At 30.7% G+C, this 16,982-nt stretch overlaps 3 protein-coding genes across 7 annotated transcripts; 1 reads left to right on the plus strand and 2 right to left on the minus strand.

Moving 5' to 3' along the window:
* Positions 1 to 610: 610 nt before the first annotated feature.
* Positions 611 to 10,090, minus strand: LOC105431554 (uncharacterized). 3 transcript variants are annotated; one of them, XM_011645809.3, is made up of 3 exons: positions 9,212 to 10,090; positions 5,775 to 5,945; positions 611 to 5,061 (listed from the first exon to the last, which is right to left on the minus strand). In XM_011645809.3, exons 1-3 carry the CDS (start codon positions 9,266 to 9,268, stop codon positions 2,341 to 2,343), a joined length of 2,949 nt encoding a protein of 982 aa, XP_011644111.2. In that variant the 5' UTR covers positions 9,269 to 10,090; the 3' UTR covers positions 611 to 2,340. The 3 variants fall into 3 exon arrangements, with proteins under 3 accessions (XP_011644111.2, XP_088938076.1, XP_088938077.1); XM_089081950.1 differs by lacking the exons at positions 5,775 to 5,945; positions 9,212 to 10,090 and adding an exon at positions 5,603 to 5,743; XM_089081951.1 differs by lacking the exons at positions 5,775 to 5,945; positions 9,212 to 10,090 and adding an exon at positions 5,615 to 5,734.
* A 39-nt stretch (positions 10,091 to 10,129) lies between these two features.
* Positions 10,130 to 14,562, plus strand: LOC105431553 (uncharacterized). 3 transcript variants are annotated; one of them, XM_011645807.3, is made up of 3 exons: positions 10,130 to 10,750; positions 11,918 to 12,127; positions 12,520 to 14,562. In XM_011645807.3, exons 1-3 carry the CDS (start codon positions 10,675 to 10,677, stop codon positions 13,350 to 13,352), a joined length of 1,119 nt encoding a protein of 372 aa, XP_011644109.2. In that variant the 5' UTR covers positions 10,130 to 10,674; the 3' UTR covers positions 13,353 to 14,562. The 3 variants fall into 3 exon arrangements, with proteins under 3 accessions (XP_011644109.2, XP_011644108.2, XP_011644110.2); XM_011645806.3 differs by having other exon boundaries at positions 10,131 to 10,750; positions 12,451 to 14,562; XM_011645808.3 differs by having other exon boundaries at positions 10,132 to 10,750; positions 12,526 to 14,562.
* On the minus strand, positions 14,078 to 16,917 carry RpS24 (ribosomal protein S24). The gene is made up of 5 exons (XM_011645810.2): positions 16,890 to 16,917; positions 16,517 to 16,575; positions 16,118 to 16,186; positions 15,701 to 16,024; positions 14,078 to 14,191 (listed from the first exon to the last, which is right to left on the minus strand). Exons 1-5 carry the CDS (start codon positions 16,900 to 16,902, stop codon positions 14,189 to 14,191), a joined length of 468 nt encoding a protein of 155 aa, XP_011644112.2. The 5' UTR covers positions 16,903 to 16,917; the 3' UTR covers positions 14,078 to 14,188.
* Positions 16,918 to 16,982: the final 65 nt, after the last annotated feature.

Below are 16,982 nucleotides of genomic sequence, written 5' to 3' on the forward strand. Positions count from 1 at the left end.
ACCGCGCGACACGCTCGCTTGACGCTCTTTCCATCTTCCTCACGGAACACCGGAAAGCCTTGCGGAAGTTTATATTAATTAAATGTTTATATTAATTAGAGAGAGCGAGAGTGAAATGATTGTGATTTTATTTATATTATTCTATTTAAAAAAGAAATAGAATGGAAAAATAAATGTTATTTTTTTTTTAATTTTTATAATCCATATGTTAATTTTAATGTAAAAATTTCAGTTCTTAATGGCGACTGAAATGATATTAATGTTATTGATCTTTTTAAGATTGATATTTTTATTTTATCTTTTATTCTTGATTAATGTTTTATAAATACTTGAAATTAATGATAAGACTGAGATAGAAATAATATTGATATCTTTGTAAAAGTATAAAATTTTTATCAATTCTTTTGTAAAATATGTTTGTGTAAAACATTACTTTTACTAATATTTTTACTCTCATCAATTAGTGATAAGGATAATGTCACCGCAAATGTTACACATTTTATTTAATTATAAAAAAGAATGATTCAAGACTTCATAGATAAAAATCAGTAATTACAATAATATAAAGTATACACGTGTAAATTATATGTATATTTAAATGACAATGAAATAACGTAAACATTTTAATCTTTATTTAGATTCTCCTCAGTACAAAGTCAGATTAACATATTGACGCAAAACGTATTTTCTACAAAGCTGATTTTTAACAATAACAAACAATTTATAATCTAATCTAACTTTTTTTACAATTATTTTCTCTGCAATGACGTGGCTTAATGTCTAAAATGGCCGATTAGTAATCAATAGACGAGTTCAAATTCTCACTTCCGGTCCTCACTTCACATATTTATAAGACATATAATCTCGCAACCTTTGGAAATTTTCTTGTGAATTCGTTGAAAAGATTCTAGGATTCAAAACATAAGATTCAGATTAAGAAAAAAGAAAGTTTATTAGTTAAAAGAATACAAGATATCATAATCTGATAATAATAAATAAGAGTAATAATCAGAGTAATATCATATAATCTGATAGGATAAAAACGTAAATTGAAATCATTACTTAGTGACGTAAGCAAAATAAATGTACTTTTAAAAACAATTTCACGATATTACGGTATTTATTTCATCTTCGAATAAGCAGACAAATATCCCATTTTTAACTTAATAAACAGGACAAATAAATATTCAGTGATTATCTAGTACATTTATAGGACATTCATATTTTATTTAATATTTTTTTTTCAAGTTATATACAATATACAATATTCCATAAAATTGAAAGTCGTATATAAAAATTCACATTTTTATTAAATGTCCCGTAAATGTGTCTTGGCACGTTCTGAACATATTCAGAATAAAAATCTTTTATCTGATAAAAAAAAATGTTATATTTTACATGGTCCAATTTATAGTACATGTGAATAGAATTTCAATATTGATAATGTATATAACACGGCTTAATTTTTATATTTTATTTCATTGAAAACCAGACAAAACATTGATTAATAATGTAACAGAGGGGCCAATAAAAGTTAAATGTGCTGTGTGCATACTTGATTTCTTTTGCATTATTTAATTTTTCAATTTTCTTTTACTATTATTTTAATCGTGTTTCTAATTTAATAATAAAAATCATTTTAATATTAATATCCATTGATACTATGCAAATATGCCATTTAATAATATAAATCATTTACAAAAATTTACCAAAAAAGATTTTGTACCCTTATGTATATATATATATATATATATATATATATATGTGTGTGTGTGTGTGTGTGTGTGTGTGTGTGTGTGTGTGTGTATAAAGCTGATATAAGTTGTTAATAACTACAATTTCATCTGTATAACATTAACATCTGAAATTGCAATAGATTCTGTAGAAATTTTAGAGGTATTATAAATATGTCTATTGAAACGGAAATGTTTACATGTGTAATTTGATTTGCAGTTTACAAAAAATATTAACATTAGACAAATTAAATGTAATAAAATAAGAATACTTATTATTAAGTAAATATTATATAATTAACGGAATGCTTAATAATTACAAGTTTAATTACAGATTTTCAGTAAATATCACCTATGTCTTACATGTAAAGATAGCGGAAGGATAATATGGATTTTCGCTATTTTATGTCAGCTATGTAATAAAATATATAATTTGATTGTATGTATATATATATCGCGAATAGTGCATATTTTTTGCATATCGGGATTAAATTATATATAATCTCGATGACATGTAAAAAATTGTGTCTTAATTCTTATATTTATGTCATACACATATGTTCTTCATTCTCATTTCTTTTTAAGCAAAAAATATATTTAATAATCTTTAGTCTATTCTGCTATAAGTTTTCTTTTTCATTTTTTGTATGCCATTGCTGCATCTGCCTATTTTATGTTTCTGAAGCTGTTTCTCAGAAAGAAAACAGATACTACAATTATTACATTTAAACTTAGAATTTGTGCCATGATGTATCATAGTATGATATTCTAGACCTATCCTATTAGAAAACACTTTACCACAAAAATGACATCCGTTATGTTTATGCGTAGACATATGACCACGGAAAGTTTTAAGTTTCACTGGTTTCAAGCATATAGAACAATTTATCATGTTGTCAGCCCCTTTCGGATGTATCGTATATCTATGATAACAAAGATTCTTATTATTTGAATAAGCCTTTTTACATTTATGACAAGGATAACCAAAACCTAAATGGTAACTTTCATGTAATGTCTTTACAGACATAGTAATTCTTTTATCACAAAATCTACAAAGCAACTCGTGTTCCAAATGATAATGGTTCAATCGAGCTTTATCACTCACAAATTTTTGGGGACATTGGTAACAATGATACGCGTTATCAAAATGTTCATATCTTATGTGGTCATCATATTTGTTAAAACTGCTTATTACTGCTTTACAATAGAAACACGGCAATTGTAGCGAAAATTCATTGAATGGTTTTCCTACTTTAACAGTACATTGATGATTATCGTATGACTTAACCGAAATAAATTTTTCGTTACAATAGCCACATACTAATGAATTAAGTTCCGTCGTGCAGGTTGTTCCATCATAGCAATGATCAAACTTCACCGTGGAATATCGTTGTTTATTGGTAGATCGTAATTCTCGTTTATTCTCCTGATGATCCTTCTGATTTTTAACCTGTCTATTTTCCTTGCATATTTCTTGATCTTTAATTTGATTGTATTGCATATTCTTATTTTCTGCAGCATTTTCGAATTTGCATTTTTTAGAAACATCAAGAACTTGTTGACACATTTCTTTCAACGTACTGACTTTACCGAAAATTTTTTCAATTTTTTCATCCTTTGTTTCATCATTTTGCTGCTTTAACAAATCTTCTTTATCATTTTTTTGCATAACCATCTGTTTTGTTGCACTATTATTATCTAAATCCATTTGTACATCGTCTTCAATATCGATGATCATATCTTCGTCTGCATCTTCTAACTTCAATATACTATGATCCTTACTATATTTAGATGATTCAGATGTATCTAATACTTGCTGTTTAGCAAGCGCCTTAGTAACATTTTTGGTATAGTTAGATGTATTAGACATAGATAAAGTCTCTTCTGTAAGATTGTCAGATTTTTGAGATGTATCTTCATTATCTTTACCGACTATTTCATAGGAATCATTTCGTTTCTTAATTGTTATGTTAATATCAATTCCAGACTCTTTGTCGCTACTCTGTGCTGTTTTATCTTCATTTTGACATAATTCACAATTTTTTTTATGAACAAACAAGGTATGAGGATTTCGAAATGATCTTCCACATATACAAACAGTTTCATTATTTTTGTTCATTCTTTTACTATATCTAGTCGCTCGATTCATCTTAAATGTTTCGTCTTGATTATCTTGTAAGTTTTTGTTTACCTTGCTTGTATCCTTCACATTAATATTAGCTGATGTGGAAGACTTCAATAATCTGTTCTTTTCATTGAATGGTGAATTAAAATATCTACATTTAACTTTATGAAAATTCTCTTTAGTCTCACCACGCATAGCATGAACACGTTTATGTTTGCGTAAACAACGAGGAGACGAATACATTCCCAAACAAATGTCACATTTATATGAACGAACTTTGAAGATTTGTTTCTGTGTGACAGACTGAGTCTGTATAAATATATGGCGTTTATTATTCAGTTTACGTTTTTTCTCAGTATTTCCATAAGATGATTTGTATTTTCTTTTTCTCTTGACATAAGATGTTCCATGAACATCATTTTCATTATCCATTATGAGGCAACCATCTTGATGCGATTCATTTTTTGGCATGGTTTCCTCATATTCCGGTGATATTTCAGTCTTGCTTAATAATGAGGATTCTAACTGTTTCATCACATTCGAAGACCCTCCAATTTTATGATAATTAATTAAATGCTTTCTTAACGATATTACTTTCTGCTGACATAATGTACATTTGACAAACTGCAATGCAGATTGAGAAGTAATTTCAGTATTAGGAAGTTTCAACTTTGTGGTAAGTCTTTCATATGTATCTTCATTATTATAAATATTCTCAAAACTATCTTCTTTGCTGATTATCTTTGTTGAAGCAAATGAATTGTTTTCATTGAAATCTCCCTTATTAGTGGTACGCCTCTTGCGTCTACGTTGTAAAGGAATAATAATGCCATGTATTTTTTCTGAATGCTTTCTTAAAGATCGTCTTTCCAAATAGTGTTTACCACAAGTAGTGCAAGGATATACTTTCTTTGTTATTTTGACAGAAAATTTGAAAGGTATTTTGTTGTCATTTCTCAAGTTATGTGGATTCTTGATATATGATGTAGATGGTTTAACCGTATCCAAATGTTGTCCAACCATTTTCTCTTCTTTCTTCTGTTTATCTTCATAATCATCAGTTGGTGCATCAGCTGGTTGCTCACTTTGTGTAGTTTTTATCAGTTGCAAAGTTTCCCAAATTTTATCACATCTCTCCAATAAAATAACTGGATGTTTGATTGTAGGTGTAAATATTGGAAACTGCGATGTTGTAGCTTCATCCTATAATAGAAAATATATCATTTTCAATTATCGAGATGTTAGGAAAGATATAGAGTTCTGGCTTTAGCTAGCTACATTGCAAATCTATTAAATATAATGGTATGCAGTTGGGGGCAAACATAAAGCTTACTAAATCTATATATATAAATTAAAAAAATAATTATTAAGTACTAAGATTATTATTATACTAATGGTAAAATACTCGGTCGGAGATGTTATATATTAAATGTGATATCATATAAGATATTTAAATATATCTTTTAAATATGTTCAGTTATTTGTTATAACATATCATTTTCAAATATTCATTTGTTTAATATTTTAATGAATTAAAATAAAGCTAGCATAAAATTTATGTTATGATCACACATATGCGATATAGCATAACCAAAAATTGTGAAGTTTCTCTAAAGAAAAGCTAATAATAATTATAATAGTTAGAATCTAAATTAGTAAATAAAATTAATAATTAGTAAATAAAATAATCGAATAAATTATTAATAATAAATAAATAGTAATAAACAACATTAAAACACGTAACAATACCAAATACCAGTGATCAAATAATCCAACCTATACATAGAAAGCGCGGCAAAATCATGGACACAGACTTGATCAAAAGAGTAAAGTTCACCTCACATCGTCACATTCGTATATACAGTCCGACTGGCGCGTATGACTCTAAACAAAATTCATCAGCTTGCGCAACTTACAAATGCCAAGGGGTCCACTTCGTCAATCAAATTGGATGAATCGGTACAGGGCTCCTGCTTGCACTGGATTTCAAAATCAATGTCACAGCCAGGCATCAGCAGCGATTCGGCGTCATCCTGATCCTTCTGGACGATCGTGGCGTCATCGGTCATTCTGGGATGGGGTTCGATCTGTGGGAAAACGAGTCTCGCGTTTGGAATCCCTTCAACGAGTATGTTGGTAATGCTGTCGTTCGTGAATCGTGGCTGGATGGGCAAATGTCCGGCGTTTCCCTCAAATCTCTACTCTAAATCCCTTTTCTCCGCGCCACTCCGGTCCGATCAGCACGACAGTCTCTCTCTCTCTTTCTACCGCGCTATGGCCCTTTACCGTCCTCTCCACCGTCAAGCGTCTATTCCCATCCTTATTGGATAGGAGACGCGTTTGTGCTGAGCACTTCACCCGGCTCAGCTCGACTACCGTCGAAACTGATGCAGTGCTGGATACGCGATCGCCCAATGGGTACCCGATGCTCATTGAGACTGTTTCGTTCGTCTATGCGTATTTGCGTTCGTCTTACGCCTTATACCATTAATTATATTTGAGCTTTAGCGAAAGTATGAGAAAGAGGGAATAAACAAAGACGAGGAAAATACAGGGACCTTTCCAGTTTAGTACAAAACGTATATGTAATGCGCATTTTTTCATTATCCATTCCATTCCATCGATTGATCTTATTGAGTAACTGATTACATTACTAAACGTCGACTCCAACTGATTAATTCATCCTGTTACACCAGTACATCGCTAAGCCCCTTGTTCTAATTATGGGAGTTTTCCAGTAAGGGACAAATAGGAGTCATTCTGTCTTTTTTCGATAATCAGTAAGAGATAAAGACGGAATGAGTCCTACGTCGATCTGTGTCTCTTGCTGAAAAGCACCTATAATTAAAACGAAGGATTTAACGTATTACGATGACTTAACATATTAGCAAGATGAATTAAGCATTTAGGGTTTGGCGTTTATAATGCAATCAGTAACCCATAAAATCAATTGGATAATGAAAAAATACGCATTTCATATATGTTTTGTATTTTTATTGGCTTATTTAATCTTCATCAACATTGTCTTCATATTTGTTATCTTCAATAAGTATAGATACATCTCCATGTTGATGAAAATTAAATAGATGAAAGTACAAAATATGTAAGCTAATATATACATATATACTGTAAATATGTAAATAAGTGTATAAATGTAAATAAATAAATATGTAGTTTAAAATAATTTCGAATTACAGGTTCCAAGTCCTAATGAGAAAAGCTAAAGGCTTAAGTGACATTGAAACATAAAAAAAACATGTAAAAACATATAATTAATTATTATTCCAGAGACATTTTAATAATCTGTGTTAGAAGAATAAATGGGACATTCATCTTTTTTAGATCCTATTAATCCAATACATATTATTCCACTTCATAAGCGCTCTATAATAATAGCCTTCACTACGAAGTCTTATTTATTCTATAGTACAAGTAAAAATCGCGATTTTAATAAAAATAGAGGGAAATTCGCAAACATGACTCGACAAAATGATAAAATCAATCGTTCTGTCTCAAATTTTTTCCTAATTTTTTCCTAATACTAAGACTAGTTTAAATAATTTTCGGATTTAGCAAATAAAAACAAGTAGAAAAAAGATGAATCCAATGATCCCTATATATTTTCTAAATTGTTCGAAATGCATATTTTTCTATCCTCTATTTTCATAAATTCCCATATCTTACTACTGATGGATACTGCAACACAACGCGTAATTAATGAAACTATATCGGTAAGAAACCTTAGTAGATTAAGGCATTGTGGTATCAGCAGAATGGGGGAATATTTTCTTACGAATGTAACAATTCTTGCATCTTAATTGAGATATACATTACGTAAGTGTCCTAAAAGCTAAGTATCCAATCAGTGGATGAACAACCTTGCAAATGGGTTTAAGAGATTTCTACATTTCTATTACGAATAATCAATGAAATGTCGTATTATTAGGCTATTATCATTCATTAGAATCGTACGATTAGCCGATATATCCGGCAAATCTTGAATCCTCATTAGGTGACGGCAGGTTGCAGTTACAACTTAACATCGTTCCTAATATAGATCTAAAAGAAACTTTGCATACAGAAAAATACTATTACGTAGAAAACTAATAAGACTCAACGGAAAAACAATCTAAAAAGTCTTATGTAGTATAGTTATCCCAAAATATATTAATATTAGAATTTCTAGAAGGAGCTGAGAACAGTTTCAAACTGATAGGCTTAAGCATTAAAGGAATGTTCCTTAACACGTTTGCTGCTACAACATTCTGTGGAGCTGTACAGTACAAACAATTGGTGAAAATTGATAGCAATTTTTATTTTTAAAAAAATTTGGAATTGATGGAAATAAAACATAAAGAAATAAAGGAATAAGAAATAGAAAAGAAATAGAAGGATTACTTATCCGCACATAACACATATATAGCATTGATGGTATACGGAAAGAGTAGGATGGTTAACGTCACATGTGTTACCGATATTGAATATATTAATCAAAACACTATCAATTTTTTCATATACTTATTTAATGATATTGAATTAATCCAAATTTATTTCTCGAAAATTTAAACAGGCAACTACCTTGGATATTTAAACCATCTGAGATAAGCTATATAGTTTTAAAATTATATATGTAAATTTCTAAAATCGACCAGGATTATTCCGAAAAATTATTGAAGAATATCTGAATATCTGAATATCTGAACTGAATTATTATAAGAATATAATATATTTATTTATGATATCATCGCACAAGTTTCATCATCAATATTGGAATAGGACTAAAAGGTATTGATCGGAATGAGACTATTATCATGAATGCATTTCTTATATATTTTGTCAAGAATATGCACAAACTAAACAATTGTTAATGTCTTCATATTTTTCATAATATTATCATTTATCTCATAACTAACAAATATTTAACAGTAAAAAAAATATATTTTGATAAAAATTTTTTATCAAATATTACAAGTTATGGGCCTTTGCGGTTACCGTTCCGGTACTGCCTACTACTACACGATTGGATGATGTAGACTTAGAATACTTGGGCGAGTCCAAGTTCGGAGATAAGGTAATTTTTACATTCATAAAATTTTACATTCTATCTCATTTTTTTGCGTATCATTCACATATGTTCATGTCCAGATTTTCACCCGAGAAAATCTTTGATTACGATTTATCGAAACACGATTGCCTTATATAACATAACCCAACATGTATATAGCTACGTGTTGCAGCGTATAGGATCTAGGACTCTCGAATTACACGCAATACGCAATATAAACTGTGTTCTACGATACAATTCGATATCGTATCGATGAGACATTCATGATTTATCGCTAGAAACACTTACCTTGGGAAGATTTTTATCAGCTACGATTGATCCCGCTCGCTCGTCCGACTTCACCATCAGGTCCCGAATGAACTGTCGCGTAGCGTCAGCAGCGTTCGTTACCTTTACAGTAGACTCATGCGCACAATAAGAAATTGTTAAAGGATAAGGGCGATGTGTGGCCAAGTGAGAGTAGCTTCAAAATTTGCTACTTGGATAGTAGAAGAGTGAAAGATGATGGGATAGATGCAGCCGTAAAATTTTCCCAACCACTCTGGACGAGTCCACTCCTGCGTCTGGTGTAGCAGGTCAAAACTCGCTTTGCCTGTGGCAATGTTGCCAGTTGCAATTTTACAAAAGGATTATTGATCTCTTCGCTTAAAAATCTGGCAAATTGGGCAATATTCTAGGAGGCGAATATTTTGCTATAAAGACTCATTAATTCTAATTTATCGATGATAATGCATAAATCATGGGAAAAACGAGTCTCTACTTTATTATTCCCATTTGTCACTTTTTGTATCAGTTACATTAGCAAAGAGGGTACCAAACAGCTCGCAGCACTTTCATCAAACCAACATTTACAGGCACTCTCAGAAAATATATATAAGACCTCATTATTTCCAAACTGAAGCATCTTATATTCCTATTTATTTTTTAATATCATCTTATGTTCTACTAAATATTCATTCCATGATGGGAATGCCTTCTCATCGAGGTATGTAACACATCTGAAATTCATCAAACATTTGTGAGTATTTGTAAAACTGATTTGAATCTAAAGTCACATGTTCTAATTTGTAACATGAATTATGATTATTATATAAAAAATATTTTTATTTTACAATGTATGTTAAATGTAAATCTGGCTAAAACTGGCTGTCCTCTAAGCTGATCAGTGTCACTCTTCATCATTCGCTGATGAAGAAAATAAAGGAATGTTGAAGAACGACATATTAAATACGAAATAAGATCTTTTCTAACATCAGAAGCGCGGACACACAAATGTAACAGTGGAAAATCGTACAAGTAGTGAATTAACGGCGTGCAAACGGGCAATCAATTAATAGCCCGTTTTAGGCCGGCCGGCCAACCGGTATAACCGCGGATGAATAATCGCGGATAAGCGTATATAATTTGTGTTCATACGTAATGCGGCACAATAGCGTGGCTCCAGGTTCGCGGAATAAGCAATTGTCTATCTTGCTGCGTGTTCGCACTTCGCGCAAACTTTGGATTCCCTGTAAGCTATATATTGTGGAAATGACAGTGGTCGATCCATTAAGAGATCAGGTATGAATGCAGCAAGGCCGATGCTGTTTATTTAACAATATTATACCGCGCGCGGATTCAGTTTGATTCTTGATAAAATTGTGGCACTAACGAGATCGTCATGCTATGCACTTCCGCTGGAAGAAGACATATAAAGCAGCACGCGCTCCTACACTCGCACGCAGAGTAACATTGTTTGTTCGGTCGCAAAAATGTCACCAGTCTCGGGTGTCTTATTACTGCTCCTTACCTGCCAGCTCGCTACGTCGACACCAATTTTTGACAGAGGTGGTGTATACACATACTGTTGTCTACAGTGCTAAATTTATCGTGTCTAACAATACAGAGGAGAGCTTAGTGCAGGATTAAGTGATGATCAACATTATCTTGGAATTAATTAATTACTCTGTTGAATTCTTCAATCGCGAGAAAAAGTAATGAATATAGTGAACTTCTAATATTATGCAAGAGCATTAAATCAAATGCAAAAGTTGTTTCAAACTTATTGAAAATTCAACAATTTTAAACGAAGATAGATACATATGATATTTGTAACGTCGATATTTCTGATTAACATATTCGGATCCTGAGAGTGCATTCGAGGAGTTCACTATTTAGCACTATTTAGCGCTATTTAATACTATTACTGTTCGGAGAGCTAATTGGTAGCGCTACTAAACACTATCGTTACGTTATATCGATAACATTTTTACGCTATACGCTATAATTTAGCGTTATCAACGCTATCGCTTCTGAGATTATGCATTAGTAGCATTTGGTAGCGTTAGCGTTTGCGAACTCTACTAGTAATAGTAGTTAACAGAGTAGAATAGTAGTAACAGCGAATTGTTTGTTAATCCGAAGAGTCTGAAGTTTTTGCTAAATTTCGATAAAAAATTTAAACTTAAAAGATTAAAATTTAATTTGATTAAATTTAATTTTTTATTTTAAAATTAAAATGTTTTAAATTTTGTTATTTGCATATAATTTTCGATTTCGGTATATGTCTTCTTGGATTTATATTTCTTTCTATTATTTCTAATTCTTCATCATCGCTTTCAGACGATGAAGAATCTATTAATTCTCGTACTGTAAGTGCTACTGCTGTTAATAACAGTTTTCTTCGATCTTGCCTCTCCATTTTGTCGTTTGTTTAGGTTTGGAATTGATTATGCTTTTAAATGCTTCATGCTACACTCACTACCGCTGTTCATGGAGTTCTAGCCCTATTTTGACTCCGGAGTTGGCAGCATTAACATCGATAGCACGATAGTAAACTCCCCGAACGCATCCTGAATTGATACTAATTTATATCAAAATTATATAAACGGAAAAAGAATTTGAAAAAATTACAATTAAACTACTCTGGTCAAGAGATTGTAATGTATAATGATCAATCCTGCTATAAATCCTATACATTTTCCACGTTTCGCTCAATGCAAACCTTTATCATAGATGGGATAGGTCTTCATGGTCGATCATCTGGATTCGGAGAAACAGTACGAGATTGGTTCAGAGTAATCAAGGAGAGAATTGTGGGTAAATGGCAGGAATGGTTCGGCAGAGACAATCCAACTCCGAATTTATCACCACAGGATATTTTAAACATTGATAAATCTATAGAGAGCCGAATACCGAGTTATCCAGGCTTTTTCTTGGATTTGTGTAAGCAATCTCGATAATATAAAACTTTAAGTTAACATCCGTAATGTTTCCTTTCTAACTCTTCGTCGCGTCATAAAGTTAGAACTCGCGCTGGTGGATGTTAAATCATGTGTTTATGCTTCGCTACGGAACATAATTGACTCTATTGCGATTTCGACATTTTACGATGCGTCACTCGCGAATGTCGTACAAGAGATACAATTAGCATCGCAACTTATAACATATATCTATCAAAGATGTGTTTATGCACATCCACCCAGGCGACTTCTAGACAATCCTGACTTTACTTTCCTATTTTGCCCATTTTTTTTTTACGATAATAGCTAGCCTATCTTTCGACCCTAAACGAGATTGGGGCGTGCGACTTGGTAACTGGTACATCATCCGGAAAGTTACAGGGGATAGCTTCAATCCGGATAGTGATTCAGATGAATGGGACTTGAGACCTTTGTTGCCAAACTTACCTTCACCTCCCATATTGGGAATCAATTGGACGCCTGATTTCCGCAAATTCGAAATTCCGGAAGCTACGCAATCTCCAACGACTACACCAAACATCGAAACGACCACGTCGAGACAACAGACGACTCAAACTGTTACTCAGACGCAATCAGTCTTAACTTCTACCGAATCAACTGTAACTACTACTGAGGAAACTGTAGCTACTACTGAAGAAACTGCAGCTACTACTGAGGAAACTGTAGTTTCTACTGAGACCATAATTTCCACTGAATCAATTCCAGTTACTATCGAGTTAACTAGAACTTCTACAGAGCCAAATGTAACAACTGAAAAAATTTTGACTTCAAGTGAATCTGTAACAAATACTGAATCAGTTACAGTATCTACTGAATCTGTATTAGTATCTACTGAGTCGAAGACTGAACTAACTAACGTTTCATCCGTTGAGTCTACTATACTCACCACCGAATCAATGTCATCTACCGTCGTGGAACCATCTCTAACTTCTGTTAAATCAATCGAAACATTTACCGAATCTATTGTAATTACTACTGAATCAATTATGACGTCTACTGAAGAATTAACTACTATTACTACTAGTACTGAGCCACCAGTAACATCCACTATTATTACTAGTACTGAGTCACCAATAACAACTGAATTAATTTTACCTACTTTCAATAAACGAATAGAAGACAATGAGATCACCAAACGTACTACAATGAAACCTCATCCAGCTTCTGCTGAAGTCATAATGTTTTAAAAATAGATCAATAAAAAGTTCAATAAATATGTCGAAAACAGAAGAAATACATCGACAAGGAACTAATTAAAAATTTAAATTTTTGCTATCTATGTAAAGAAACGTCTTCGAAAAAAATAATTACATCTTATAAATATATTAATCACTATGCAGATAATTTAGACTTATGAGTACAGTTTCATGAGTATCATCTTCAGAGTAGTGTTTATTGGAGATTCCCAAAAACAGGAAAATGTAATCACAATAATTCGTGACATTCATTAGCGCATATTCAATATCTTTAAAAGCATTATTTTTCTTTGTTACTACTTATGTTACTCTAAGAAAAAGATCATTAAAACAACATATTACCAGAGTTCCACTCCGAAAATTAGGAAAAATCATAAATAATATAAATGCGTGTGTATATATATATCTGGATCAACTTTTTAATGTTTATTTACAGAAATTCTTCGAATTACAGATTAAAAATACAGATTAAAGTTTAGTTTTAAAAAGAGTCATCGAAATTTAGGGTAATTAACAGAAAATTATTTTTGTTTACCGATGTGCTGGAAACTGTTTAAAAAAGCTAGAAAGAGATATCTATACTTATAAGTAGTACTTGTACAGATGGTGGCGCATTAATTAAATAAAATATGATTAATTTTATATATATATATATATATATATATAACAAGATTCTCGTGATAAAAATGTGACAAAAGAAAAAAAAAACAAATGAATTTTCATCAAGAAGAATACATATTTATTCCGTAAAATTTATTATAATTACAGCACTATTCCATAGTAAAATATAATAATTTTTACGTCGATGATCTTCAAGATGGCTTCTTTTACTGTAATAAAAAAAAAAAAAGAAATTTGTGTATATTTATATAAAACATCTTTTTTCTTATTTAAAATCAACTGTCTAACATGCACATAGCAGATTTTTATTACCAGAAGATCGTAAATGTTATAGAAACATGATATATACATATATAAAGCATTATTTTTCTCAAGCATGTTATTTAAATACAAAGATTATATGCACTAAATTTAAAAAATTTTATGTAATTTAATATTTAAGTATTTCTAAAATTACTTAGATGTTGATAATTTTAGCGCACATGAAATTTTATATAAATATAAAATGCATATGTAACACAAAATGTATTTTAAAAGTAAAGAAATAAAGTTAGTTAAGTTTGTTATTTTGTTAATGTAATTGTATATGTGTAGTTGACTGAAACCAAAATTTTTAAACAAAAGAATAATAGTTCTAAAAACTTTTAATAGTTATATAAATTTAATGTTTTTTTTTTCTTAAGAATGTAATCTAATTTAATATTTATTCACTTTAGAAAAATTTAATTATAGCAAAAGTTTAATTACTGTTAATATTAGACAAAAAAAATGTTAGTTATGCTAAATATTAGTTAAAAATTAAATTGTTAAATAACAAGATATAAATATAAGAAAATAAATTTTGCACCTAATACATAATTTTTAAATCTATTTTATGTATTCTATATTGTCAAAGATATTAATTATATGAAAATGTGATAATTTATATAAAATTATATTTTCATATTATTATGTATAAAAATCTTAGAATTACAATTAATAATACAACAAATAAACTATAAAAACACAAAATTATGCAATAATAAAATGCTCCATTAAAAAATATTAAAAAATTATTAGCATGCTTATATAGTTAACAGAGAATAAAAATACATTAAAACTTAAAGATTTGCATGCTGACCCTGATTAAGCAACAAGATACTGCCCCTCCAGAAGTTTGTAGTGCAAATGACGATCATTTGTCTACTTCCTTCCCTAGAATGTGAATAAAAAGCGTATACCACTGTAGCATGCATAATAGATGTCAGACTAAAGGAAAAGTTATTTCCGAATTGCCCATTATTATATTATCAATAAAATTATTTTTTCATATCTATTTCAAATTCTTTTTGATGTCAATTCATTGTGAGAAATACAAAAAGTTTAAGCTAGATAAACCTTAAAATTTGTTAAATACATATCAATTATCTTGATTTTATTCAGAAATACAGTAATGTATTAATAAAATTATCCAACTGAAAAAAAAGATGATTCCCATACCAGAGAGAACACATAATGTAAAACCAATTATATTGATACAAGATCTAAGCCAGAGCCCATGATTTAAAAAAAGACATTTCAACATGCATAGAATGTTTTATATGAAAAAGCATTCAATAATAAAAAAAAATAGAGAATAAATTTTACAATATTATATTAATATTTGAATAATAGAACAAGAAATATGTGTACATCATATATTTATATAAAAATTTTTTATTTAACAAGATTTAACTTACCTTTTTAGATGCTGCTCCAACTTTGCTCTTCTTAGTACCCCTAACTTTCTTCATCCTGTTCTTACGTTCTTTACGCTGTTTCCTGGTTTGTTTTTGTTTCTCGAAGAGACCATGCCTTGCTAACCTATACTTAGGCTCGAATTTTTTGGCATAATCCAAGGTATCGTAGATAAGCGCAAATCCAGTAGATTTGCCACCACCAAAGTTGGTTTGGAAGCCAAACACAAAAACCACATCTGGAGTTACTTTATACATTTTAGCTAACTTCTCACGTATTTCGGTTTTACGAACAGACGGTTGGCCAGGATGGATTACATCTACAACCTACAAGGTAAAATACACACAAATTCCTGTTGTAATCCTTCATTGACGTACCAATTGAATGAGAAATACAAATCTTACTGTCGATGCACTCACCATTTGTTTTCGGCATAAAAGCCGATTCGTCATGAACTTTCTCGTCCTGATAGTAGCTGTACCTTCCGTCTGTAATCAAAAATCAAAATTGCTTTTAATTCTAAATTATTTTATTTGTTGGAAACCTTACGCAAAAATTTTGAGTAACAATTTTTTAACTCATTTTATAAAGCATTAGTCTCATATATATATATATATATATATATATATATATATACAAACATGTACTCATACTGAGGTTATGTCATGTCACGTTTAACGATCAATTGCAATCGATATTTGTTAAACGTGATATATACAATACATATTCTATTAGACATCATTGTTTAATATTTAATTGAACACCGCAATTTTTTATTGGACGATTACTGTGAAATTTCTCGATATAAAACTACATACCATTTTGCTTGATTGCAAATCTCTTGGAAAAGGACACGCACGGAAACACGTAGCGCCATCTACGAAAGAGTGCGTAACTCATTAACTAATTTTGACGCTTTTCTTACGCATGCGTGTGATGAGCCATACTCACAATCTCCGATTAAACTTGATCGGTTAGAAAGAAAAAAACACTTATCGAATATCGATTGCTTCAAAAATTACTTCAAAAATTACTTGATGAATTTTAAGGAAATTAACGTGCGAGTAAAGTTACAGAGACACAAATATTAATCTTATAAAAAAAAATATTAATCTTATAAAAAAAAAAAACTATGCACGCGCGTATGTGTTTTAGACTTTTCTAATTTCTTTAAGTGTCCCCAGCGAAAACCTTGAAACTGCATGATCGGCGATGCGAGCGAGCTGCGCGCGAAGCTTCCGTCGGAGATCGTAGCCGTGTGAGTGGCGCTACCGACGATGGCAC

The sequence above is a fragment of the Pogonomyrmex barbatus genome, unplaced genomic scaffold (genome assembly GCF_055798465.1).
Source record: "Pogonomyrmex barbatus isolate J1 unplaced genomic scaffold, ASM5579846v1 scaffold5, whole genome shotgun sequence".
Lineage (NCBI taxonomy): Eukaryota > Metazoa > Arthropoda > Insecta > Hymenoptera > Formicidae > Pogonomyrmex > Pogonomyrmex barbatus.

Excerpts from the sequence above, each read along its gene's own strand:
- LOC105431554 (XM_011645809.3), bottom strand. The coding sequence starts at position 9,268 with ATGGTGAAGTCGGACGAGCGAGCGGGATCAATCGTAGCTGATAAAAAT. Across the intron at positions 5,946-9,211 it reads CTGATAAAAATCTTCCCAAG|ATCGAACCCCATCCCAGAAT; the intron begins GTAAGTGTTTCT and ends GTTTTCCCACAG. Across the intron at positions 5,062-5,774 it reads AAGTGGACCCCTTGGCATTT|GATGAAGCTACAACATCGCA; the intron begins GTAAGTTGCGCA and ends TTTCTATTATAG.
- LOC105431553 (XM_011645806.3), top strand. The coding sequence starts at position 10,675 with ATGTCACCAGTCTCGGGTGTCTTATTACTGCTCCTTACCTGCCAGCTC. Across the intron at positions 10,751-11,917 it reads GACACCAATTTTTGACAGAG|ATGGGATAGGTCTTCATGGT; the intron begins GTGGTGTATACA and ends CCTTTATCATAG. Across the intron at positions 12,128-12,450 it reads AGGCTTTTTCTTGGATTTGT|CTAGCCTATCTTTCGACCCT; the intron begins GTAAGCAATCTC and ends TTACGATAATAG.
- RpS24 (XM_011645810.2), bottom strand. Across the intron at positions 16,187-16,516 it reads ATTTGCAATCAAGCAAAATG|ACGGAAGGTACAGCTACTAT; the intron begins GTATGTAGTTTT and ends TTTTGATTACAG. Across the intron at positions 16,025-16,117 it reads TTTTATGCCGAAAACAAATG|GTTGTAGATGTAATCCATCC; the intron begins GTGAGTGCATCG and ends TTTACCTTGTAG.